The following is a 25,355-nucleotide window of genomic DNA, read 5'->3' as shown; positions in this document are numbered from 1 at the left end:
CTCCTCCCTGCCCCGAGGGGGCGGAGCGCGCGCGTGAGGCGATGCGGGGCGGTGGCGCGGGGCGGCGGCCAATGGGGGCGCGGGGCGGGGGCGGGGCGGAGCGGCGGGCGGCCAATGGGCGGGCGGCGTGGCGCCGCGAGGCAGCGACGGCGCCGGGCAGCGCGGGGCGGCCGCGCAGGTGGGGGCCGGGGCCGGGGCCGGGGGGCGCTGAGAGGGGCGGGGGGGGCGCGGCGGGGGCCGGGGTCCCGCGGGGCCGCGCTCGTCCCGGTGCGGGGCCGCGGGCGGTGCCCGAGCCCGGTCCCGGTCCCGGTCCCGGCGCCCCTTCCCTTCCCCGGGCGGGCGGGCCCCGGTGCCGCGGCCCCCGCAGCGCTCAGCGCCTCCCCCCGCAGCGCCGCGCCCATGCACGAGAAGGCGGCGCCCCCGCGGAGCCCCGAGCCCATGCCCGGCCGCCACAAGCTGGAGGCAGCGCGCGGCCACCGGAGCCTGGAGTCCCTCGACGGCAGGTGAGGGCCGGGGGGCGCGGACGGCTCCTGCGGCCCCCCCCCCCCCTTCCCGGGGAGCGAGGCTGTGGCAGCCGCGGCCCCGTCCCCGTAAGGCCGCTGGGCTCAGCGCACGGGGCCCGGCCCCTCCCCGTGCCCCCCAGCCTCCGGGGGCGGGCGGCAGCCCCGCGGCTCCCCGCTCACCCGGCTCTCGTCTTGTCGCGCAGCCTCGAAGCCCTGAAGGACGAGGACGTCAAGAAATGCCCCCGGGAGGCGGTAAGTCGGGGCACAGCCCCCCGTGCCCGCCGCGGGGCCGGAGGTGCCCCACGCAGCAGAGCCAGACCCGCGGCACCGCCCCGCGCCCCGCACCCCTGCCTTCCCGAGCTCGGTCCCTGCAGGCCCGGCTCCTGCCCCGGCCTGCTCCCCGCTGACGAAGCCAGCCCCGCGCTCCCACCTCCCGCACCTGCAGGCGCGGAGGCTGGCGGCTTCCCGCCCGCGGCCATCTGGGCCCTCTGCGTCACGCCTGCCCCGTGCCCCTCGCCGGCAGCCCCGGCTCCGGCTGCTTGCCGCGTCGCAGAGCGCGAGCGTGCCAGAGGAGAGGAGCCTGCGGGGCCTCGGGCTTCGCCCTGGGCTGCGGGAGCTGAAGGTGAAGCAGCAGCGGCTGCCGGCCTGGGTCAGGGGGAGCCGGCGGCCGTTTCGTGTCTGTGTGCGACCCACGACCTGCCCTGCAAATGTTTTGGGGGTTTTCTCTCCAGAGCAAAGGAGGAAGCTGAAAGTTTGACTGTAAGCAAATCAATTTACTTCCAGTTGAGCCTTTTTGGCTGCTCAAATCGCATCTGAGGTAGAACTTTTCACTCACTGACAAAAGCAATTCAGGAAGAGAAAGGAGTGGAGGAGACCTCTCCCTGCTGGGCTTTGCGGCTCTGAAAGCAATTCAGGGAGGACCTGACCAGCGGACGGAGCCCTGTCCCCACGCAGCAGCTCCCCAGACAGACCCCGCTCTGCGTGCTCGGACCAGGGCAGTCCTTGGCCGTGGGACCATGGTGGCAAAGCCGAACCCGCTCCAGCTGGCGGCGTGACGCAGGAGATCATCCCGGGTAATCCAAAGCCTCCGTACGAGCAGGCGGACATCTGGAGCGGCAGCAGACCCGTGCCCAGGAGAAGCTCTTTAACGTAGCAGGAGCCTGGGGCTGGCACCCAGGCTGCCCCGCGTGGCGGGGTATCGCTGCGTCGGGAAGGGGCTGGCATGGAGAAATTCCTCTTCCCCCACACAACGAGCCGCCCCTGCTTGCTCCTAATCCCGTCGTTTATTTTTCATTTTTTGAGGGCCCGGGTGTGTTTTCTTCGGAAATGAGCCCAGCCTTGCTGGGAATTGACCCCTCCTTCGGCCTCGCTCGGGGGTTTCTCAGGAGAACAGGCGGCCTGTCCCACTTCTGCCTCGCCTCCTGCGCTTGGCAGGGAGCAGGCGCGTTGCTGCCCGCGCCCGGCGAGGACGTTCCTCATCCCGCTGCGCCGGAGCGGATATATTTAGCAAAATATTTTGCCGATTATTCAGAGGCATCTGGGAGGATTCTGAGTGCCGGGCAGGCCGCCAGGCAGCTGGGTGCTTCTCCTGAGATGGCAACGGGTTTGTGCTGGGACTGGAGGTGCTTTGTGGGCTGAAGAGACATCCAGGGGTGGCTTGGTCCCCTTTGTCCCCCCTAAAAGCCCTGAGAAGCTCCCACCGATGTTCACCACCAGCCTGGCGGCTCTCTGGAGGGTGCCTAAGCCGCCCCCAGGTGATGCTGAGCCTTGATCCTCTTAAAACCCAGCTCATCCAGTGACAAGGTGTGCGGGGCGGGGGTGACCTTGTCGCAGGAGGGCTGTGCTGGATTTCTCCGTGTCCTGGGAAAGCATCTTTTCCCCTCGTGCATTTGCCCTGGATTTCAGCTGTGCCGGCGGAGGGACAGGGGTGAAAATCTGCCCGCACAGCCTTGGAGGAGCAATTGAGCGGATGTAACGTGAAGAGCTGAACTTCCGCTGTGCATTTACCTGGCGTTCAGCGTTATTTAACCGCCGTGTCAAGGCGCAAACCGCTGCCGAGCCGCACATCGAGGAGGCACCGGGACTATAAATAGCGGGATGGCGCGGCGCGATGGGCGCAAAGCAAGTGTCGTCGCCGTGCCCAGCATCGGGGGAGAGCTGGCGGAAGGAGAGAGAATCCGCTGGGCAAAATAAATGGGCTGCAGATGAGCCCAGCAGAAAACTATCCTAGCAGAAACTTGGGCGTCTCCTTAGATAAACGCTTGGTGGAAATGTTTTTGGGAGGGCGGTGTTTGCTGTTGCAGATCCTCCTGAGCCCCTTGTCCCCGTGGTGCCGGGTCCCGATGTCCCCAGCATGGGTACATTTGCAGCAGGGTGGTTTTGGGTTTCCTCATCATCGGGTAATTTTGCTCTGCTCTCTTTCCAGGCCGCCAGCAAGTACAACTCGCAGTACCACAAGCTGTTCAAGGACATCCCGACGGAGGAGAGCGTGCTGAAAGGTGGGCAGCGCGGCGAGGGGAGGGCAGCGAGGGGCCGACGGGGTCTGGCACCCGGCCTGACCCTGCTCTGCCTTGCAGTTTGCTCCTGTGCGCTCCAGAGGGACATCCTCATCCAGGGACGGCTTTACATCTCCCCCAACTGGCTCTGCTTCTATGCGAACCTTTTCGGGAAGGACATCAAGGTAATGCTGTGCATGGGTGCAGGGTGCCCTGCGTGTCCCTCGCCCCGTCCCAAACAGCTCTTGTGGCAGCCTGCTTATCCCTTCCCACACCCAAGTGCCACTGGAATTGCCTTCAGAAGCCTCCGATGCAACGGGGAGAGCTGCTTGCATCGAGTGTGGCTCTGCCTCTTCCGATAACCTGCAGGATCCGCCTCGGGAAAACAAATATTGGTTTGGTGTAAAATTCCCCAATGCAAAACCTCATAAAAGCCGCAACGGTGTCTGAAGGAAGATCAAAGGTTTCCAGAGGATTCGGGGGGAGATTTGAATCTCTTTTCACTTTTCTGCTTGATTTACATTCTGACGTTTCCCAGTTAACGTTGTGGCTGATGGGGATCTTTGGGAGAAATGACTTCCTTTAAAGCTGGGCTGAAGAACTGAATTATTTATATTGGCAGCTTTAAACAAATATATCTGATGGAAGTGAGGTGCTGCACTTCCAAAGCTAAGCACGTTTCGATGAAGTTATTCTGCCACAGATTGCAGCCTGCCTTGTTTTTAACCCTGCTTACAGGAACTCTTGCAATGAGCCTTAAGGACTTGCTGTGTTTGTGTTGGGTGATGGTTTCCCCGCGTCCTCGCTGTTTTCATCAAGCAGAGATCGACTCCACGCTGAGCTTAACGTTGGGGGGTTGCCATGACCTTTAGTGAAGACAAACCCATCTCGGGGAAACGCTAAATCCCCTCGCCCTGTGTTTTCCCCTCCAGGTGGTCATCCCGGTGGTCTCCGTCCAGCTCATCAAAAAGCACAAGACGGCGCGGCTGCTGCCCAACGGCCTGGCCATCACCACCACCGCCAGCAGGAAGGTAACGCGGCCCTCCCCGGGGATCCCTGCGGCATTTATGGGGGGACGAAGGTCTCGCATCGCTGGCTGAAGCCGCGGGCTGTTTAGGGAGTGAGCGCAGCTCTTTGTGCTGGCAGCTGGCCAGGGCAAACACTGCAGCTCTGCTTTTGTTCCTGAATTTCACTTTGTTTCTGGCTGAAGCAAACCCCAAGCAAAACCCGGCCGAGCCTGGCAGATCCTTGCCAGGCTTGAGTAAAACCTTTAAACTTCTTAAACCCGAGGAGGGGATAGGGTTTGGGCCACAATACAACCTAAGCTGGCGGAGAACTTGGTTAATGGGCTGAGTCTGAGCTGTGGTTGAGCTTTTAAAATGCGCTGCTTGTTTTCTGCTGAAATGTGCTGACGTAGTCCTGCTCAGTGCTCCGAGTCCTTGCCTGCCAAGGCTGCTGCTCGTGGCAACGTTACGCGGATGGCATTTTAGCAGGGGGTAACACAGCGCAGGATTTGGGCATTTAAATCCATCTGCCCTTTGCAGCCGTCCTGGCTGCGCCGTGCATCTTGTGGGCTCTGCGTGTCGGACCGAGCCACGGTCTGGGGGATGCTTTTGGTCTCTCCTGACCCCGTTCTCCACCACGTCCTGCTCAGAGCCTGTGGGGACAGCAGCTGAGCAAAACTGGCCCTGAAAAATCTGCTCCGTGTTTTAGCAGGCAGCAAAAATAGCAGCTGAAAAACTCAGCAGGGAGATAAATACCTGGGGGAGGGCAGGGGGACGCAGCTCCTGAAGGGGGAAGATTGAAGGGCGGGATGTCTCTGCCTATCCCTGTCTTTGGAGCACTGGTGCTCCAGCAAACCCCTGGCAGCAGAAATTGTTCGGCCACGTCAGACCGCTTTTGGAGGAAGGATCAGACTCGGGGTGGTGGGAGACGTCTCCCAGTATCTTCTCTCTGTTTTTCAGTACATCTTTGTGTCGCTGATCTCCCGTGACAGCGTGTACGACGTCCTGCGGAGAGTCTGCACGCACCTGCAGGTACCCCATGCCACGCCGCGGCTCCGCGTCCCGCTGTCCCTGTCCTGCGTCTCAGTGTCATGGTGGCTGTGTCCTGCTTTGGGACGTGCTGGTGAGCATCGCGGGGCCAGACCCGCGCTCAGCATCCCAGCAGGACAGAGCCTGTCCCTGTCGCGTGGGTGTCACGGAGGTGTCCTGTCCCCGTGAGCCACCAGGGACCTGTTCTGGGTCACGGTTGAGTGGGGCAGAGCCCGCAGCGTTTCTCCTCTCGCTTTCCCAGGGTGTGTAGATGCAATATTTATAATCTGCTAGCAGTACTTGTTCTGCCAGTATGCGCATCGCTGACTTTTCCCCAGATCTTCTAAAGTTTGTGGGGGGTGGGAAATGCCATAAAGTAAAATAAAATTAAAAAAAAAATCTGAATTAAAAAGCCTGCGGTGGGGAAGAAATCCATCAGTCCTCGGGCTGGAGGTGAGGATTACCACGAATCTCCTTCTCCCTGCCTTTGAAGTGCGTGGGAAGTGGTGCTGGAGCCATTCCTGCCCGGATGGGTGTCCCCTGGGTGTGCGGGGACAGCGATTTGGGTGACTCAGCCCCATCCCTGACCCAGTGGGACACAGCAGCTCTGCCCCCGAAACTCCTGCGTGGATATTTATCCAGTGGAAATACTGGTTTGCCATTAAGAAACATTTTACAGGTTGTGTGCTGCCAGAAGCTCAGTGCGATTTCCCACATATGAGATTTCTCAGGGTAGCTTTTCACCTGGTGGATGAAAAGTTGTGAGAAACCTCGGTCAGAAACCCAGCTCTCTTCTAACATTCCTTTTTCCCCCTATTTGCTGGTTCATCCCCTCTGCCTGGCTGGGACCCTTTGCATTTCACTGTTTTTTGGGTTTTGGGTGTTGTGTTTTTGTTTTGTTTTGTTCTGTTTTTTTGAAATGTGAAGCAACTCCATCAGATGCTTGTAAGCTTTAAAGCAGCTCATCTTCATAGACTCGCTGGAACCACTGAACCAGTCGAAAAGCTCAAAATCTAATTTTGTAACTCCAGCTGGAGCAGGGAGAGGGGTGGCAGGCGGTAAGAGGAGGAAGGTGGGTCGTAACGCCCGTCTTGTTCTCCCTCCAGGTTTCGAGTAAGAAGAGCTTGAGCTTGAAGGAGTTCACGGAGGAGCCTGATGCCGTGTCCCTGGTAAGGCTTGGGGCTCACCCACGGCTCTGGCAGAGCCCAGGGCACTGCAGGAGCAATCTGTCGTGATGGGGCAGAAACAGCTTTAAAAAAAACAAAAGAGTCAAGAGAAGGATGTGGGAAGTCTGCAGCAGAACGCCAGCCACCGGCACAGCCAGCCACTCCCTGGGGTTTGTTTATAGCCATAAAATTCCGACTGGAGTGCAAAACGCTTCTCAGCTCTCACTGCGACCTCTGAAACTGATGCAGCTCCCAGCTGCGAACACCGATAATACTTTGTGAATGTGATTGGATTACCCCGAAAAAAGAAAGTGTTTTATTTTCTGTTCTGGCTGGTCCTCAGGGAGCTGCTGGCTGGAAGTGCCCGGCGGCTGTGGCAGCGTTGTGCTGGTCCCGCGTGGCTTTGGGAGCACGGTGACACTGCTGTGAGCACCGAGCCATCGCGGGGCTGGGCTGCGATGGGGCTGCTGGTCCAAACCTTTGGTGTTGTACCCACACACGCTGAACCAGGAGGTAACAAGTGGGGTGTCTGCTGTGTCTTGGTGGCCCTGCTGCATCCAAAAGCAAGGGCCGTGCTGGTCCCTGGCCCAGCAGGAGGCAGGCAAGGGGCTGCGACGTGAGAGGCAGGCTGGTGACAAGGACAAGGCGAGCTCCGAGCCAGGCGGTAGGCGAAGGGGACGAACCGTTTGCTGCCCTCCCCAGCGTCTCTTGGCACCGAACGCAGTTTTGGCTGGGAGTGGGTTTTCTGCTTAGCCTGGGATGAGCTGTGCAGCGTCTGTGTAATTTTTCTGTCAAAACATTTAGAAAGCGAGTGCGTTTCTGCGGCGCGCAGCTTGAGAGGAGCTGTGGGCGCGCGGCGAGGTCTGGCAGGTGTGTGGTGGGCGAGAGCTCGGCTGGCAGCTTGGAGAGCAACGCGAAGGTCCTCGACTGCACTGGGGAACAGCCCTCGGGTGTTTTAAATGCGGGTTTAAAGGTGAGGGGAGTGCCGTGTCCTCTGCTGGACATGCTCAGGAGGCTGCTGTGGTGCCAGCAGCTCCCCAGTAAACGTGGTGGAGATGTCCCAAAACTTTCCCTAGCCCAAGCTTGGGAAGTTCATCACTCCTTGGCGAGGCCACGGGTACGCAGCTGGGAGCTGCATGGGGCATCCCAGGGGTTGAAAGCATTTTTCCAGGCGTGACTTGTGGCTGGCAGCAATCTCCTGGTGCTTCCAAGGGACCTTTGTCCCTGTGGAGGACATCACGGAGGACGTCACGATGATGCATTGGACGTGGTTGTGCTCAGTGGAGCTGCGTGAGGGTTCGGGTGTGAATCCGGCCCCCTCGGCACCGCCGGTTCCTCCCCACAGGAGGTGATCGTCCCCGAGGGCAAGTGGAGGAAGGTGTCGCCTGCGTCGCTCTCCCTGTCCCTGCCGGACGCCGACTACCAGTGCATCCACCGGGCCTCCGTCAGCAGCCTCAGCGCCAAGGAGAGCTTCACCTCCGAGGAGCCCCTGGCCTCAGGTGAGGGCTGCGCCCGGCTGGGGACGCGGCGTGGGAGGAGGCGCGGAAACTGACTCTCGGCTTGCGTTGCAGAAAGTGCAATAAACACGGAGGAGGAGCTGGAGGTGGAGCAGAGCTGCGTGGCGGAGCTGAGACCCTCCGACTACCAGCTCCTGAAGATCTTCATCGTGCTGTAAGCGTGCCGCGGGCGGCCGTGGTTTGGGGAGGGTGGGGCACGCAGGGTGTGCTTGAGCACTGGTGCTTGTTCCTCCTCTCCCAGGATCTGCCTCCTGGTCGTGTCCTCCTCCTACCTGGCGTTCCGCATTTTCCGCCTGGAGCAGCAGCTCTGCTCCCTGAACCGGGACTACCTCTCCCGCGGGCACAGGAGGTGAGGACCCTCGGGGCAGCGCGAGCGCCACAGACGGGGTTGTTTTTGGGAGGCGGGTTGTGCTCACCCCATCTCACCCCGCTCTCTGCCTGCAGGTGACCGTCACCCCCAGCACAGGACGAGGACCAGACGGTAGCACTTTGTGTACAGGGCCAGCATGGCTGTGGCGTCCCTCCAGGGGGGACCGGTGCCGTCTTCCAGCCAGACCCCGCGACTTGCACGCGGCCTGGCTTCCCCTCAGCCGGTAAAACGGGACCAAACACCTCTCCTCCTGCCTCCTGCTCCCTGCAGGACTGCCCGGCCGGCTCGCGGCCGCGGGTGCCAACTCCCCCTACCACTACGAACCCCTTTCCTCCCCGCGACGCCGATGTGCCCTAGCACCGGATGATGGCTCGGGGAGGGAAGCGAGCCCCCCCTTAAGACTTGCTGCTAAAATGGTCACTGGTTTTTACTCCAGATGTGGGTTTTTGTGTTGAAAGATGACCTGAGGCTCACCGGGAGCCCTGTAAACATGGATGAGCTGCGTCTGCCCTGGGTGAAGCTCTGGGGCACGTGCAGCTGCACCGGCCTGTTTGTCCCTCTCTGTGAGCCCCTCCTGCAGCCCAGACACCGCGGGGATGGGGGCGCAGCCTGGGCTCCCCCCAGCCCCTTCTGTCCTGGAGTAAAGGGGCCTCTCGGGGCGCGCGGCCCCACGCAAAGCACTTTAGGGTCCTCCACAACAGGCGTCCTCTGCAGGGACCGTGCCTGGGAATGGTGCTGGACCAAGGGCTCGTTAGCCCCGCTCGCCTCGTTAAGATGTCCCAAAAGGCCTGGCTGTCACGGGTGAACAGCCGGGATGGCGACATGTCCCCTTCGTGTGTTAACCCTCGTCACTGCGCGGAACGAGCAGGATTTGTCTGAACCCTTCCCTTGTGTGGCGTGTCGGGAAGGCAGGGGATACCTGTGCGATTTCTTTGTGTTTTTTTTTTTTTTGTTTTTCCTGTTTTTTGGGAACTAAAAGTGCTGATGGGGCCAAATCCCTGAGCCCTGGGGAAAGAGCTCGCTGCCTGGCTCAAGGCTGTGAAAGTATTTTAAATGAAATAAAACCACGATTTTCTAGCACTGCCGCGAGCATCCTTGTGTCGATGCCGGGGTTGGGGAAGGGCTGCAAGCCCCGGGGTGGGGTGCTCGGTGCTCCCACGTGTTTGGGCTGTCCCAGGAGCTTTGGCTCATTGCTGACCGTGTCCCTTCTGTGCAAGGAGGGCGAGGAGACGGCTTACATTTTGGTGTTGGGAGGAGGTCCTGGTTATCGTCCTCATGCCACGGCTTGGGACCGGTGGCATCCCTTTGGGCCAGCCCTAGCTGGGCCAGCCCTGGCAGACGTCTCTTCAGCCCCAAACGTCACCGTGTGGGAGAGGCCAGGAGGTACACGGAGTGCTCTGGCACCGTTTGGGGGACGCTGGGATGTGCGTGGGGCGCTCAGTGCCATTTCTCCAGCGCCAGGTAAGTGCCACGAAGGGTCCTCAGGGATCTCCGGACAGGTTCCCCGGGGTTTTTCTCTAAATTACAGGGCCAGGGACAGCTTTTGGGAAACCCAGAGCATGGGGAGCAGGGGGTGAAGTGCTAGGGAGGGATTTTTCACTAGGTGGCAGCAAAGACTACGGGACTGCCGCTACGGCGGGTGGCAGGGGCACCTTGGGAACAGTGTCAGCCTGCTGGTGGGGTGCTGAGCTGCTGGGGCCCGGGGGGACAGGCTCGAGCTGCCTCTTCCTCCTCCTCCTCCTCCTCCTCCTCCTCCTCCTCATTAAGCAACCACAGCAGAAATCCCCCTCCCAGCCTGGCCCTACAGTACCCAGCGCCGCCCTTGACCCTCAGCACGTGTTTTGGGGGCACAGCAAGAATGGGATGAGGCCAGGTGGCACCTCACCACCATGGTTTTTGGGGAGATTTCAGCACCCTGGGGTGCTCCTCATCCTTCACTGGCACAGGAAGGGCACCGCGATGCTTTCTTCAGGGGCTCGTTCTCGTTTGGCTGGCACAGCTCCCTGAATGGTTATTTGTGCAATGCCAAGCTCTTTTTGTTATTATTTTCTTGTATTTGCACAGTTCTGGGTGGTTTTAGCCCAGCAGGGAGTGTGTTTGGTGGCTGAACTGAAGGCAGGGATGCTGCAAAAAGGTTTTGGCTCGGTCACAGCAGTGGGCAGGCAGAAGCGAAGGGCGGTTTGGGTAAATGCAGGACCTGGCTTATTTGGGCTAGCACCGCAGGGACTGGATAAAACCTCACGTGGGAAAGGAGGCTTCTGGAGCAGGTTTCCATGCTGACCTGTTTGTACTCCAGGAAGGGCATCCCACAGCGAACGCAAAGCAGGAGATACTGAACCATCTCCCCCCGCTTCTCCCTCAAAAACCACCTTTTTGGGTTTTGTTTCCCAGCCACGAAGGTGAGCGCAGCGGCGAGGTGCCTGGCCAGAGCCACGGGGCGCTGCCACCACCCCGCGCCTGCCCCATGGGCGTACGCAAGTGCTCACGGGGTGATTAGGTAAGGCGTGTGTGAGCACTGCACGCACTCTCTGGAGGCTGTGTAGGAATTTTCTCTGTCCCAGCACTGGGAACTTGCCCCTCCTGGTTTCCCCTGCTCTCCCGTATATGCTTGCAGAGAAGGTTTGGAGTTTTTCTAATTTTTTTGGGACCCTGGTGTGATTTGGGAGCTCCTTTCTACCGGAAGCTGGTTGCTTTCTTTTCTGGAGGGTGTTTGTCTGCTCCTGTTTGTTCTCCTGAGCTCGGTGACGCCTGGTTGAGCGTATTTACTTTTCTTTGTGTAAAGAAACACCACGTAAAAGCCCGGGGTGCACCAACCGTCTCCGGCAGCCTCCTGGCATGGGACAGAGGCTCGGGCGGGCAGATGTCCATCGTGAGCGGTTGAATCAGACCACACAGGCTCCACGAGGTGCTGGTGGAGTTTCTGCACTCACCGGCTCCACAAATCTCTACTGTTTTACCAGCCCCAGGAGCAGTGCCTGCACAGAGGAGGACTCTACCACTGAGTCACAGCCACCACAGACGCGATGCCACGGTGCTGCGGGACAGCCGGAGCCACCGCTCTGCTAGGTGCTGGCTGTAAGTACTCTCAAAAGAAAGGACGACAAGTGTAGGGCTTAAATTAAATTTTATTCATGGTTCCCCCAGGAAGAAGGGGGACCCAGGAGGTGTCTTCTTCCTTCACTCCCTCCTCTTGCTTGGGCAGGGAGGAAGATGAGGGAGTTAATGTTGTCACAGCACAGACAGAAGTATTCATTTGCATTCGATGAGCAGCTCATCTGCAGTCTCTGAGCAGTGATTGTCTGCACTCAGTGCTGCGGGGCAGGCGGTGGGGCGTGGAGGTGTTACACCTGGGTAATGGCACTCTCAGCCTTGGCGGCAGTGGTGTAGCTCCGTCTCAGCCACGCGGGCCCGATGCTCAAAAAGAAATCCCCTTGGCAAGCAACTCGATGCCCTTTTGGGCAACTTTTGTGTTTTTGGATCTGTCTGAGGGGTGGAGGTGATTTTCCAGGGAGGGCTGGTGCTGGGAGGAGAGCCCCGTGCTGCTGGCTGCTTGCTGTCAGTAACGGCTCGGAGCCTCGTTTCACCCCACCGCTGTCTGCGATGGTTTGCTTGGGTTCTGGAGGAGCCTGTGGGGCTGCATCTACTTACCTTTTTCTTAAAAACAAGGGAAATTGATGTTTCCGCCCCATCCTACAGTTGGCCATACTCTGTGCTGGTACCAGCACTTCGGGGGCTGGGCTGTGGATGAGCCAGGTGAGGAGTTGCAGGTTGAAAACAAACCCTCACCTCTTCTGCGGGTTATTTTTACCCTGGATTTCCCTGATCCAGTTGGCACCAGAGGTGTGGTTGCTCTGCCAGACACCACCCGAACAACTGGCTCCTCATTTCTCAGGAGGTTGTAGGTTATTCCTTATCCTGCAACGCCATCTTGTTTGCTTTCTCGCTGCCAGTCCTGTCTCTTACTAACAGGATCTGCTCTTAGATCCCCTTTGGAGTCCAGCACTGGAGGAAAAGGTGTGTTTCGTGTAGGCCGATCGTGAGAGAAGTATATTAAGGACTGAATCTTGAGCTTCAAGGAGACCGCGCTTATCTTTGGCTTTTATACCTCAAATTCTGCCCCTTTGTTCTCCCTGGTATGTTTTTTTTTTTTATCTGGAGCAATGCAAGAACTGGTTTTGTGCTAGAGAAAGCACAGCAAATGATAACAAGAGTTGGGGGAGCACTGCAGAACCCTCCCCACCAAACAGAGATGACCTAAAATTGTAATGAGAAAAGAAACTTCAAAGCCTGAGTGTCACTTTCCATCTCAATTAAGTTTCCTTTCCTAGGATTTGTTTTCTCAGCTTCCTATTAATCTTCCAGCAGCTCAGAGGCAGGCTTTAATTTGTAATCAGAGCAGGCAGGGGTGGGGCCGGGGGAAAAAAGGGTGAGGGGAAAAAAAAAAAGGCAACCTTCACGCAGCTTAGGAGCACCTATCTGAAGAACACAGCTTTTTTTTTTTTCCTGCCCCAATCTTTAATTAATCACAGCATTCTTTTTTGAGTCTCACTACTTGACACAATCATCTCAGCGTCATGCATTCTGCAGCCTTGCTGCTAAATCCTAGGCTTCTCAAACACACTGAGCTGTAGGCACAAATTAGGAAAGCCCATAACAAAGTGTTTTGGACTTGGTTTTAAAGGGGATTGCTAAACCTGGCCAGAAGAGCAATGCCCACAGCTAATTAAAGCCACCTAATGAGGGCGTGTTGCCTGCTGGGCAGAGGTGGAGAACTATCTTTAGCACCTCATTTTGCCACAGCAATTAGTGTAAAATAAATAAATAAATAAATAAATAAATCAGCACTGATAGGAAGATTCCTTTGAAAGCAAAGGGGCTTTACTGGTGGGAAGTTCAAAGGCCAGCGATTTCCAGAGGAGACTAAGGCTTTGGGAGGAGGGCACTGCGGGTTGTGGCAGTGCTGGAGGGGTTACATTCTTCTTTGGGGGAAAATCCTGCGCGTGGGCACCTCCCTCAGGCACTGGGGGTGGTGACTGCGGACAGGAGAGGCGGTGGTGGGGACGAGCATCACTTCTGGGCGAGCTTGGTGATGAGGGTTTTCCAGTCTGCTCTCTTCTGCGTGATGTAGGAGGGGGTGAGGAGCTGCAGCAAAGGCTCTTGGTGGCCCCTGAAGTATCCCTGGCACAGAGCCTCTGTGTTACATATCACATACATCCCACAGTCATAGCTGTTCTGCTGGGCCGGCGCCTTCTCCTCCACGAAGGTCACTTTGCCCCCTTTTTTGCCCAAAAAGGCCTCCAGCTTTCCCGCCACCTGCTTGGCGTGGACAGAGTTGCACTTACTGTGGGAATCATAGTGGGCGAAGCACTTTTTGTCCCTGAAGTAAACCAGCAGGCTCCAGTGCGTGCCCCCAGCAGCCTGGTTGGAGTTGTCGTTGATGGGCAAGAACACCAGCTTCTTGTGGAGAAGGTCTAGCGGTTGAAGGAATATGGCTATTTCTTCCTGGCTAAGGGCACATTTGATGAACTGAGCCACTTCGGGGCTGATAAAGCAAACCTGATCGCTAAATTCTTGGAACTGGTCGCTGGCAAAGTACTCGAAGGCAAAGCCAATGATGTGATCGTTAAGCCAGTTCGGGGGCTCCAGCAAGGCAAGGTCTGACTGCCGCAGCAAGCTGTCCATGTAGCTGAGAACAACAGGGTCCATCCTGCGTGGGTAGGGGCCGCTGCGCTCCAGGCAACTTCAGAAGCTGCAACACAGAAAGGGTAGAAGAGAAATTAGGCAATTAGACCATGCCTTTGACAAGACACAGAGCCACAGCTGTCTCGTGTTCCTTCTCAGCTAGCAGAAGACCAAGTCTCCCAGGCTGAAGGAGCAGCACTGGCACCACCTGCCAGAAGGCAAGGCTGAGGACGGGCTCCTCATCTGCAGCGTGTGACAGGCTGAGCTGGCCCCTCGTGCTGCTCTAGGAGCAGTGTGTGTCTCTGATGAGATAAAAGTCTCATGGTTACAATCTTCATTTGTGCTGTGGGTGATTTCAAAGCAGTTCCTGCTCAGAAACTGCCGGCATTCCTTCAGCTCCGTGCTTTGCACAGAAAAAAGAACCACATAAATCTTCACCTAGGAGAAATCAGTCACTATTGCAGTGTTTTACCTGCGTAGTGACCACCACTGTAATGCTTTGCACCACTGGTATTCATTAGAAAAAGTCTTTTCAAGTCTGACTGATGGCATACGTCCCCCTTTGCCCAGCAGACAGTGCCGCAGCTCTGTGCCAGACGCGTGAGCTGTTCCAGGAAAACCTGCTGGTCCGCCAGCACAGGAGGCACGGCAGCGGTGAGTAAGGAGAAGCCAAGCACAACAGGATCACAAACAAACCAGTTCCCTACTGTGGGAATTTTTAGGACAATTCTCTAGATACCTGCTAGAGATATCAGTAGTTCTTGTACTAGCGAAGCTCTGAAGTCCGCCAAGTATCTCTGTCTTTCAGCTTGGGTTTTAACTCACCAAAATTTTGCTCATAAAAGACATCTTATACCGATTATTGTAAGCTTCCTGAATTTTGGTTCAGGAAGTTCTCTTGCACCAGGTGTATTATCATGGCTATGAAGGTGTCTTGAGAAGGGAAGAGTGTCAGTACTGCGTCAGACCCTCCCATCTCTGGTAGCAGGGAAACCTGGTGAAGGGCACAGCAACCGGCCACATGGATCAGATGCCTCAAGCTCTCCCAGCTCCAAGCTGTTTTGAAATTGAGCACGGACACAGGTTGAGTCACTCCATCTTGTTTTTGAAGCCCTTTTGCTCGTCTTCGCTGTTGGCCGTCGCAGGCGAATGCGGCCACCTGGCTGCTCACCACCCTCCCCCATCAGTCTGGACGTGCTGAGCGCTCACATCCCTCCAGACAGAAGCGGGGCCTCGCCCTGACCCGCTCTGTTCGAGCTTTTCCTCCTTGTTTGTCCAGGCTACACTCTGCCCTCTTAATCTGTGCCTGCTTACCACAAACAGTGGCCGCTTATCCTTAGGAGCCATCTGGAAATGCGAGCAGACGCTAGCACCTCGGTCTCCCCACCCACATGTTTGAGGACATCTCCAGGGGACTCGCCTGGGTTTGCCAGGCAAGCCGTCTGCCTCTTTTCTGCTTTGTTTTATTTGTGCACCCACTAATTCTGTTCTTTCCTGTTTCCTACCGCTCAGCCCAGCGACAGGGCCACCTCTATCTTACATACAGCTCCTTCTCAGAAGCTGCTGCCTTCCTGGCTGGGAGGATTAAAGTGTTTTCAGGAGAAGGTTGGGCAGCACGCTAGGAGGTGCTGCTCAGCAGGCGATGGTGAACCATCTGCGACCAGACGGGGGTTTAGCCATTGGATCTTATGAACAGAAACAGTTGCTTTCACCCCACTGCAGCAGCCCTATTTTCCTTCCACTCCCCCGTCCTCTGCCTGGGCTGCTCCGCTGCTGCAATGCACCATCGGCCCCCAGGCTTCTCTTTGGCCGTCTGGGAGTAAAGCGGCTCAGGACGGCAGCAGTGCTGTTGCCTCACCCTTTCCTCGTCTGTGTGAAACGCGGCACGAAAACATCTTGGGGTTTCTTGAAGCGCTGTGTGCAAACTAATAATGATAAGATTGCTTCGGTATGATTCACTGTAAAGAAGACACTAATTATCCGTTATGATAGGGGAAAGAAATCACGTGTTGTTGTTTACACCTCAGGAAGATGATTTGTGCTTCTCACTGCAACGTGAATCATGAAAAAGCCTTTCCTGTCCAGGTATGCATAAACTGAGAGAGATTTATATCTAATAACTCTTGGCAGGGCCGCAGCACACGTGACTTGCAAGTAACAGAACGGCTGAAACATGCTGCATGTGTCATACGTCGGAAGGAAGGGCCGAGGTAGAACGTCTTGACGAGCTAATAACTATTTGTGTATCACCGATAGATCCAGCACATGCCAAGCTGCAGGAGTCACTGAAAAGGAAGGGGAGCACTCATTGTTACTTACACTGAGTCAAGCACAATGGTATTTGGACACGCTTCCTATGTTAATGAACTCAAACCATTTCCAAGTTTATGGAGCAAATCCTTTGCAACAGCCTGTGGTATAAAAACAACACAAAAAATCCAAACCAAGTCCCAGAAACACAGTACCGTGCCTAATTATAACCCTGTTTCTCGCACTGTACGTCACGCAAACCTAAAGTGACCAGTTTAAGGGGGTCAGAGGGTCACTGCTCACATAATTTTACACATACCCATATGGAGCCCCAAGTTCTCCTTTACCACATTTTTTTTTTCTGCATCATTATCTCCCAGAGATGTACAAAATACACCCAGTAGCTTTCCAGGCAAGTCGAAATGAGATTACAGGCAATGGACAGATGCGGGCATCCTGTGTTCTGTTAATTTTCCACTCTGCAGCAACACAGCCTTATTTATTTTTTTGTCAAGGATAAAAAAAAAAGAGACATTTGGCCTCCTCCTACAGTCAGGAAGGGAGAATGGTTATAGCAAGTGCCTTACCACCACGAGCTACTACTTGTAATTTCACCGCCATCTGGCATTTGTGAAGCTGCTTGTGAGTTGCGTTGGGTACCTCACAGAAAAACCCTCCGCAGCCCCACGCGCCCTTCAGAGCTGCTCGAGGCCAGCGGCAAGGACCAAAAGCACCGCGTCGCGGAAGGCATCCGCTGTTGGAGAGCTCCCGCTGATGGTAAAGGCAAACTCACAGAGGAGCCAGGATGTGGATCCCATTGCATCCAGCATTAAGGGGCTTTGGGCTCCAAGTGTCTCGGCTCGAACCCAGCCAGGATTTGCCTCCTTGAAGGCTTTGGCATGCTCTGTTCAAAGATTTTCATGAAAATAGGAATAAACTCTGATGCAGGCCTGGAACGTTTGTTCTGGGTTACAAGCAGGAGTCTGGCTCCTTCGCTTTATTTGCGTGTCAGCAGCTGGGATTTGTGAAAGCCATCATCCCCTGCTCCTCAGAGCTGTGTTGGCTTACCTGATTTTGACAGGAGCAGTGGGGAGAGGGATAAAGAATCACTTCAGCCACAACCCAGCCCCAGGAGCAAGCCCACCCGCGCGCTGGGTCCCCCGCAGGGTTACCGACCCGACAAGGCCGCGCTCTTACACGGGTCCCGCAGGCGGCCGCCGTCCTCGCATCTCCGGGTCGCCGCGGCGGGACGAGGGGGCCGCGGCTGCCGGCCCCAGCTTGCTCCGTGACCGGCTGGGGCTCCTGATGCGAGGCAGAGCCTGGGTTTTGAAGCAGCTGGCAACAGAAGGCGCAGGGCTGTTGTTTTGGGGCGTTCCGGGCACCGCCTCACGCTGCCTGCGGCCGGTTCCTGAGGGCTGAGGAGGGCCCGGGGGGGCTGGGACCTGCGGGGCCGCCCCTCCCGCTCCCCACTCAGCCTCCCCCCCCCCAGAGCAACGCGGGCACCCCGCTGCCCGTCCCCATCCCCCGCCCCCCCCCCAGCCCCTTTTTCCCCGCTTTTCGCCCCAAAACCGCGGGGCCGCTCCCTCACCTGCCGCCTCGGCGCCGGCCGGTTGCCGGGCGCTGCCGTAAAGCGAGCGGGCGGCGCGTCGTAAAGCGGGCGGGGCCGGGGCGAGCGGGGCGGGGCTGCCCGGTAGTGGGCGTGGCTAGTGGGGGGTGGGCGTGGCTCGCGCGGGGTGGGCGTGTCCCTCCCCAGCGCCTCCCCCCTCCCCTCCCGTCCCCACCCGGCGGCGCGCGGGCAGGCGGGCGGGCAGCGCGCGAGCCGCCCCCCCCGCCCCTCCCTCCCTCCCTCCCTCCCTCCCCGCCGCCCCCCCCGCCCGCGGCGCGAGGCCCCTCAGCGGCGGCGGCCGGGATGCGCCGCGCCCGGCACCCCCCAGGTGAGCGGCGGGGGCTGAGGGGGGCCGTGGGGGGGCCGGGGGGGGTCCCCCCGCACCCCGCGCCTTTGTTCCGCCCGCGGAGGTACCGGCGGGGAGGGAGCGGGAAGGCGCTGGGGGGGGGCTGACAGCGCCGGGGGAGCGGCCGTGGGGCCGGGCGGCGTGTCCGGGGGAGCGCCCCGCGGCGAATCGGTCCTCGGCGCGGCACCCCGGTGTCCTCCGGTACCCCCCCGGTGTCCTCCGGTATCCCCCCGGCACCCCTCGTCACCCCCCGGTTCCCCCTCGGCACCCCCCGGTCCTCCCTCGGCATCCCCCGGTCCCCCCCCAGTCACCCCCGGCCCCCCCCCTTGATCCCCTCCCCGGTCCCCTCTGCCTCCCCCGGGACCCCCCCGGTCCCCTCAGCACCCCCCGTCCCCCCCCGTCCCCCCGCCATCCCCGTGCCCCCGCTCCCCTGCGCCTCCCTCCGCGGCCCCCCAGACCCTTCCCGGGGAGGTGCGGGCACTGTTGCTTTCTGGAATTTTCCTAAATCTGTGAGAATCGTCCCCTTTTTCGCTCCCGTCAGGAATACCCCTCGCGACGAGGCGGGGACGTGCCCCGAGCCGGGCACGCGGGCGGCTGGTTGCCTTTTGTTGCGGGCTTCGCCTCGCAGATCCTCGCAGCCTCCTTCTGTGGCGCTCCGTGCCCCGGAGCCGGGCCGGGCATTGCTCGGAGCGGGGGTCGCGGCTCGCCCAGCCCCTGCTGCAGCCCACGCCGCCCGGTGCGCCAAGGAGGGAGCGATTTCAGGAGAACTCGGCGTGGCGGCGAGGAGAGCTCCGTTGCGGGGAGAGAGCCCCAGCGCGGCGTGGCGCCAAACCCATAACGCGGCCGCCCGCGCTTGAACGAACCGTTCCGTCGCCGTAAATAGGTTATTGGCTGGGGAAATGGCTTTCGGGCTGACTTTGCGGGTTCTCCTCCCCGAGGAGCGCTTGGAGGCGACGCGTGAGTGTCGCCTTCCCGTGCGTGGCGGCGGCGGGGATGACGGGAGCGAGGGACGAGGCCGGAGCACCGCCGTGCCGGGCTGCCTTTGGGGTCAAAGAGGCAGGCGTTATCGCCAGGCGGCATCTCCTCCTCGGTCACTTGCTCCGGGGCCGCGTGATAATCACGCTTGCCCTGACGTTTTTGGGTAAATGTCAATTGTGGCGGCTTATCCAGTTGTTTAAATTTAAATTAAGTGAGAAATTGCGCTCTTCTCCCTTATCGAGGGCTGTTCTGCGCCGGGATGCCCGCGCCGTGCTCTGGGGTGTTTCCCTGTGCTTCCTGCCCTAGAGGACCTGCGGGCTGACCTCCTTGCTCTGCTCATGGCAGCTCTCCCTTCTGGCCCCGTTTTTCCATCCTCAAGGCTGTTTTGAAAGCTCTTGGTCCGGGCTGCTTGGAGCAGGGGAGATAATTGAGCAGCGTGACAGGCGAGTGATAAGCTCTTGTTTCCCGGTCTATCAATGATGGTGCGACTCGATACTAGCAGTGTACGAACGGGGATGACGTTACAGATTAAAATCCCATTCAGTGGCAACTTTGATGAATCTGAAGGGAACCAAGCTGCTGCCTCATTTGGGTCGCTTGATTCTCTTATTTCTTAAAGAATATGAAAATGTAGATTCAGCTTTGCAGTGTGTGCGTGCCTCAGAGTTATTTCTTCTATGCGCCCACAGCTCCAGTTATGATTTGTAAAGTTCAGTTTTGCCTTTTTTCTTTTTTCTTTTTTGGGGATCTGCATTGTAAGATTTAAAGGTATCAAGTGGCTGACATGACGTCTGCTGTTGCAGTATCTTTTAAAAACACGGGTGCTTCTATGTGCCACCTAGTAGTACTCTGCTCAAATCTTTGGGAACCTTTGATTCCATTTTTCATATTGGGCCAAACATCTAAATGCTGTGCGCCTGAATTATTTCTTCTCATGTCCGTTTTAGTGAGCGTTCATCAGGTTTGCAAGAAAACCTCTGAGAATGTTAAGCATGCGAGGTCAGGCGCCCGAGAAACACGAAACCTGAGGTTACCTGTACAGCCATAATTTAGCCCATTTCGAGGCAGGGCTGTACCAGAAATCCTAATTGCCTGTCCGCCACTTGATTTCCCTAAGGATGGTTTCCAGCTCCGGCACCTCGGGATCCCAGTGGGGATGGATCCATCGCTCCTTCGCGTCGGCCGCGAGTCAACAGGGGGAGTACTGGGAGCACAGGGACGATGCTGCTCTCCGCGCTGGTTCCGCGGCTCCACACGCAAAGCCAGCAACGAAGAATGGGGTCAGGGACCAAGCTTGCTCCATAATCCCGAAGTTTTCGTGGTCTCGAGCTGCCAGCGTTTAGCAAAACTGTGAGCAGAAGTGATGTGAGTGTTTCTCAAGGCATTTGTCAGGTTTGGAGTTGTTTTTTCTTAGTGGGCACAACAAGCAGCGTGTCTCTGATTAGAAGGCCATTTTCTGCCAAATTCTGGTTCTCATTCAAACCGTGGAGCTGTTGAGTACAATTCCTTTAAAAGTACATTTATTGGGGGGGGAACGATGCTGTTGAGCTATTTCCGCTGAAGCGTCCTAGCTGGTTTAACTTGATTTGTAGAAATTCCCACTTCCAGTTCTTTCCTAAATAAAATGGAATCGCGGTTCCGCTGGCATGTGAAATACTTGAGAAGTAGTAACACAAACCAAGTGCTTCAGAAGAGCTGCTGTCTGCAGGAAGAAACCCGACCGTTCCTTAGATGAATTGTTTTGCTGCTGTGTGACCGTGAGGCTCAAAACACGCTCGTCGGGTCGTTTATGAGACGTTTGGCTGCGTTCTGCAGGCCAGCTCCCCAGGACGGGATGGGTGCAGGTTCCGGCTTCAGAAGAAGAGATTTTTTTTTTCTTTTTTTTTTTTTTCTGAGGTTAAAAAGAGTGCCTTATTTTCTCAGGCTTCAGTCCTGTGTGCCTACATTTGCTTAACTTCCTCTTAAGTGAATGGGATTTCTCTCTTTTCTAAAAGTAAACATGAGCATAAATATTTAAAGGCTGGCGGCTCAAGTTTGCAAATTCGAGACTTTCTCTAGCATTCCTTTAGACAAGAGCAGGATAATAAGAGATTTTCGGTTGTGTCTGGAGAGCTCCTTGCTCCGAGGCGCAGCTTGTTAATTGTTGGGACTTCCTCCTACGTGGTGGTGGTTAAAATGCTGCGCCGTGTTTTCAGGTTGGGCGGCTGGGATTATCGCTCGCAGGGAGCCGTGAGAGTCAAGTGCTGCTGATGGGATGTGCGTAGAGCGTCACGACTGTCTCCTGGTCGAGGTCAATTTTATGGTCAGTTTTCTGTGTTTATTTTTACACAGGCCAAATTTTTCTGTATGCTTCCGATAGGTGTGGACGCACAGGTGCCTGGGATTTAGCCTATGTAAGCTACACAGGTGAAATGCTTGTCAAGGATGAAGGGGCAAAAAAAGGAATTGCAATTGTCTTTGTGTTCTGGGTAGGACTTGGTATTATCTTGCTGTCCTGGTCGGCAGGTTGAGCACCACAGTGATGCACTTCTCACTGGTGTGACTGCACAAAATGCTTTACCTCTGTATCTTAAGCAAACACAAGCCATGTGTCCTCAGAAAATGTCAAAATTCAAAAAGGGAGGCACATTGCGGGGTGATTTTTGGAACTGAAGTGATTCGTGTATCTGTTCTAGAATATTAGCAAGAGTTGGGGCTCTGTGAGTAGCGATTTTCTTCTGTGGGGAGGAACTGTGCAGCAAGCAGATACCCACGGAAAAGTTTTATAGGCAAGGTGAGACCTGTCCGTCTTTGCCACAAATGCTTTTTGTTGTTATTTTTTTTTAAACCACAAACTTTAATGCTGCGCAATTGTGTATTGTTGCTTCTAGCTTTTTTTCCTCTACAGTACAACCACTTTCCTTCCGATGGAACAAAAGCTGCTTTGCAGCGAGTGGGGTGCCGATGAGCTGCCTCATCATTTTCCCTGCACCCCCTTGCATTCCTGCGTTCACAGGACATCGGGATAATCGGGGTTGGAAGCGACCCGAGCAGGTCACTTGGTCCAAAATCCTGCCTGTGGCTGTAGCTGGCTCACATCGGTCCTCCTTGCCCTGTGGCTTGCAGGTTGCAATAAAAGAAGGGCAGGGAGCAGTACGGGCATCCGAGTGCTGGATGAAAAGTGTCGGGGGAGAGCAGGGTTATCCCTGATCCCTGCTTTGTGGAGCTCTGCAGGGCGCATCCCTCGCTTGCTGCCCACCGGCACGACGTGCTGCCACCTTGCACGGCATTTCTGTGCTGCCGTTAAGCTGATGGAGCTGTAGGCTCCTGCCCAAAGAGGATCTGAGCTGGCTGAAGTTAATCGTGGGAGGGGAAAGGAGAGAGCTCTCAGCCGGATCAGTTTGCTGATACCTCCTCGCTCAGCGGTCTGAAGCTGGCAGGCAGGCAGCTCTGCCCGCTGACGGTGCTGAGCTCTTTGGGGGTGAAACGATTGTGCTCCGGGTGGTCGTGCTCCATTTTTCTAGGTGAAACGACACAAATAAACAATACACACCTGCTCCTTCAAGAACTGTCATTGCTCACTACTTGCCATTAAATTGAGGGGTCTCATTGTTGCTTTTGAGCCCCACTGGGCACCCACGCAACCCCGGGCACCTTGGGTGCAGCGCGGTAGGCTTTGGTGCAGGACAGGGCCGTGTGTTATGTGTGGACGATGCTGACAGCTCGCGTGCCGCTTCCGTGCGGTTGGGAGAGGATTAGCAGCGACTTCTGCATTTGCGTTTTCTGGTTTTCCTTTTGCCCTTGTGACTGGGAGCCGAGTTAAGCCTTTGAAACGAAATGGGCCGAGAGCCCCACGATGCGAGGGATGCTCTGTCAGTCCCATGACACCGCAGCTCGCTGGGCCGTTGACTGCTGTAGGCTGCTCCATTTCCTTGCTCTGATTTCGTTTTGTCGGCAGGGCCTCAGCACGGCACCGAAACAACACGTGTAGTGTTTTAACAGTGAGGTCCCCACCGTTCCTCACCGTGGCACAAGCCTGCCGCACGGGGAAGAGGGCTGAAGCTCGTTTTCCTCGCCTTGGGAAATGCACCGACTCGGCACACGATGCTGTTGCAGAGAAGAAGGTGGGTGGGGGCAATGCGAACTGGTGAGGCACCAACTTATCCCGCTCTTGTCATGCAGCCAGACGGATTGCGTGTTCCAGTTTGGCTGCGGCCTCGAAACCCGCTCTCAGTTTGTGCGTATCGGGCCCTTCCAGCCCCTGCTGGTGTTGATACCAGTGTTTTTTTTAGGGCTGGTGGGGAACAAGCCAGTGGGCTGCCCCCTTGGATCCTGCGTGCAGCAGCAGAAGACAAATGTGTTATAAAAATAACCAACGTAATGCGTGTAGGTACTGCGTTCGGTGTGTAATGGGCTGGTGTTCAATATTTCTGCTACCTGAAACTAAAGTAGTGAGGACCTAACTAAACATACAAAGAATGCTTTATTATTTTTATGATTTATTATTTTTTTTCTCCTGTGTCAGCTGCTGCTTTGGTTACCGTCTTTATTAATGTTAAGGAAAAAAATAATCTACGGGCTTCTCTGTCAGGTGTGAATCTTCTCTGCTGCTGTCTCACCTTGAATCACATCTGGTGTACCGCAACGTGACCTTGAGTCTGTTGTAGAGTTGTTCCCTCTCCGGATGGCTGTTTAGAGTCCCTGCTTATGTCCATCAAATGCTGATCATCTGACAGCCTCTATGCTGTTTTTAATCAAAATTCTCAAGACTATATTACTTGTAAAGAATGACCTTTAAGTTACACACGATCCCAGATATACTGTGTTGGCCAGTGGTGGCTGAGTGTTAATGGGAGCGGAGTGTCTAATCCATGCAGATATCTTTGAAAAACCTGAACTCTTAAGGAAAAAGAAATAAAAAACAACCAACAACGCACATTATGAATGTTTTTGATAGACAGCCAAGCATTCTTTTATTGTGTTCCACATCTTCGTGTTGGTTTTGTTTAGAGTGATGAACTTAAAACAGTTAAAATATTTACTTTAGAAGGCTTCCGTAAGCCTACTGTTTTTTCTTCCGTTGCATAAGTACATAGACTGAAGTACAATTCTTAAAAACATTGACGTTTTTACTTTTGTAAGGCTTGTCTGAGGTAAAGAACTGTTACGTTGGTTTGTGCTTGTTGGGTGTGTAGGACAACCTCTCCTGGAAGGAATTAGGCAATGATTTAATTGTGGAGGAATGTGGTCCCATTAGGTGCAAAAAAAAATTTAAAAAAATTGAAGGCAATAAATCATTAGAAATTTAGCACTCGATTGAAATGACGTTAAGCAACTTTTTAAGTTTTGGAATTAGTGCCGTTGGAAGAGCAGGGTTGTGTTTGTAAATAATCCTTTTGGGGGTTTCTTTGACAAACCAAGTGCCGGAGAGCTGTGTAGGAGGCTGCTCCCCGCACCTTCGGGCTGTGTTCAGCCTCCATTTGCCAATCATTCAGCAAGCGGTGGATAATTTTGTGGGTTTTGTTGCTGCTGTCGGTGGCAAGGGCCTCTGAACAGCTCCTGTTTGAAGAGGGATTTTGGTGGGTGTCATCTAAAAGCGGGACCATTTTTTCTTCCGTTTCTTTTCATCAGAGAATAAAGATACTGCCGGCTGAGATGGCCAGGGCCTGCAGGAATTTGGAGAAGGATGCAGCAGGCAGGCAGCTTGTTTTGGGTTTGGGCCATCTTACTTGCAGAGTGAGGTGAAACGTCTCGGTGAGCAAAAAAGGCACGCGTGACGTGCTTATCCTCCCAAGTTCCATGGGAAGACTGTTTGAGAGGTAATCCGTGCGGGCAGGCGTTTGGGCTTCACGTCAGGAGAGCAGACTTGTTCGCCGTGGTCATCACCTCAGATAATCTTATCCAGAGACACTTCGCCGTGCCTGGAAGGTAAGCACGGAGGTCAGGAGACAATGCAGAGCAGAGGCTGGGGTAGATTTGCTTGCGGCAGATAAATCCCTGAGGAGAGGTTTGTGCTGTGGGGGGTTTCTCATGGCTGCAGCTGGATTCGGGACATTGCTGCAGACAGACCCAGAGGTGGTTCAAATAGGTAGAAGTGAGGGAGGTTTGTCGTTTTTTGGGGGGAACATGGGCTTTCCTTGGGCAGCAGTATGCGAGCTCGTTGCTGTTTAGGAATGTAATGCCAGTGAGGAATCTTAAGAGTCTCACTAAATCATGAACGGAATTAACTACCCAAAAGCAATCAGGGAGTCTGCAGGTATGATTTTCTAAACAAAGAATTGCTTTTCCTGCTGACTACATACCCTTGTCTTGTTCACCTCTAAATAGGGGATTGTCAAATTCATCATGACTTGTCAAAGCACAGGATCCATTTCAAGGCTGACGCCGTAGTTATGCTTCTCCTAATACATCTCTGTGATCTCACTGCTCT

General features: G+C 56.0%; 3 protein-coding genes across 29 annotated transcripts in view; 2 read left to right on the top strand and 1 right to left on the bottom strand.

Moving 5' to 3' along the window:
* Positions 1-79: 79 nt before the first annotated feature.
* GRAMD2A (GRAM domain containing 2A) lies at positions 80-9,164 on the top strand (the record flags this gene model as incomplete). Of its 4 annotated transcripts, XM_083850515.1 has the most annotated exons (12): positions 80-178; positions 390-503; positions 707-755; positions 2,929-3,001; positions 3,080-3,183; positions 3,931-4,029; positions 4,963-5,034; positions 6,138-6,200; positions 7,543-7,696; positions 7,769-7,868; positions 7,956-8,063; positions 8,159-9,164. In XM_083850515.1, exons 2-12 carry the CDS (start codon positions 400-402, stop codon positions 8,160-8,162), a joined length of 930 nt encoding a protein of 309 aa, XP_083706641.1. In that variant the 5' UTR covers positions 80-178; positions 390-399. The 4 variants fall into 4 exon arrangements, with proteins under 4 accessions (XP_083706641.1, XP_083706642.1, XP_083706644.1 ...); XM_083850516.1 differs by lacking the exon at positions 8,159-9,164 and having other exon boundaries at positions 7,956-8,067; XM_083850517.1 differs by lacking the exon at positions 80-178 and having other exon boundaries at positions 231-503.
* Positions 9,165-11,191: 2,027 nt separating this feature from the next.
* SENP8 (SUMO peptidase family member, NEDD8 specific) lies at positions 11,192-17,729 on the bottom strand. Of its 11 annotated transcripts, none has more exons than XM_083850521.1 (4): positions 17,605-17,729; positions 17,193-17,351; positions 16,086-16,177; positions 11,192-13,833 (listed from the first exon to the last, which is right to left on the bottom strand). In XM_083850521.1, the coding sequence occupies exon 4, from the start codon at positions 13,788-13,790 to the stop codon at positions 13,152-13,154; it is 639 nt and encodes a 212-aa protein (XP_083706647.1). In that variant the 5' UTR covers positions 13,791-13,833; positions 16,086-16,177; positions 17,193-17,351; positions 17,605-17,729; the 3' UTR covers positions 11,192-13,151. The 11 variants fall into 11 exon arrangements, 7 of the variants coding, with proteins under 7 accessions (XP_083706647.1, XP_083706649.1, XP_083706645.1 ...); XM_083850523.1 differs by having other exon boundaries at positions 17,216-17,351; XM_083850519.1 differs by lacking the exon at positions 16,086-16,177.
* An 84-nt stretch (positions 17,730-17,813) lies between these two features.
* MYO9A (myosin IXA) overlaps positions 17,814-25,355 on the top strand; it is a 188,244-nt gene continuing 180,702 nt past the window's right edge. For all 14 annotated transcript variants that reach the window (XM_083850482.1, XM_083850479.1, XM_083850489.1 and 11 more), the window contains exon 1: positions 17,814-17,950. The gene's annotated coding sequence lies outside the window, so the exon portion shown is untranslated. The remainder of the gene's footprint in view (positions 17,951-25,355) is intronic.

The sequence above is a fragment of the Anser anser genome, assembly GCF_964211835.1.
Source record: "Anser anser genome assembly, chromosome: 10".
Lineage (NCBI taxonomy): Eukaryota > Metazoa > Chordata > Aves > Anseriformes > Anatidae > Anser > Anser anser.
Note: the sequence above shows the minus strand (reverse complement) of the source record. Positions and strands in the feature narration are given on the sequence as shown.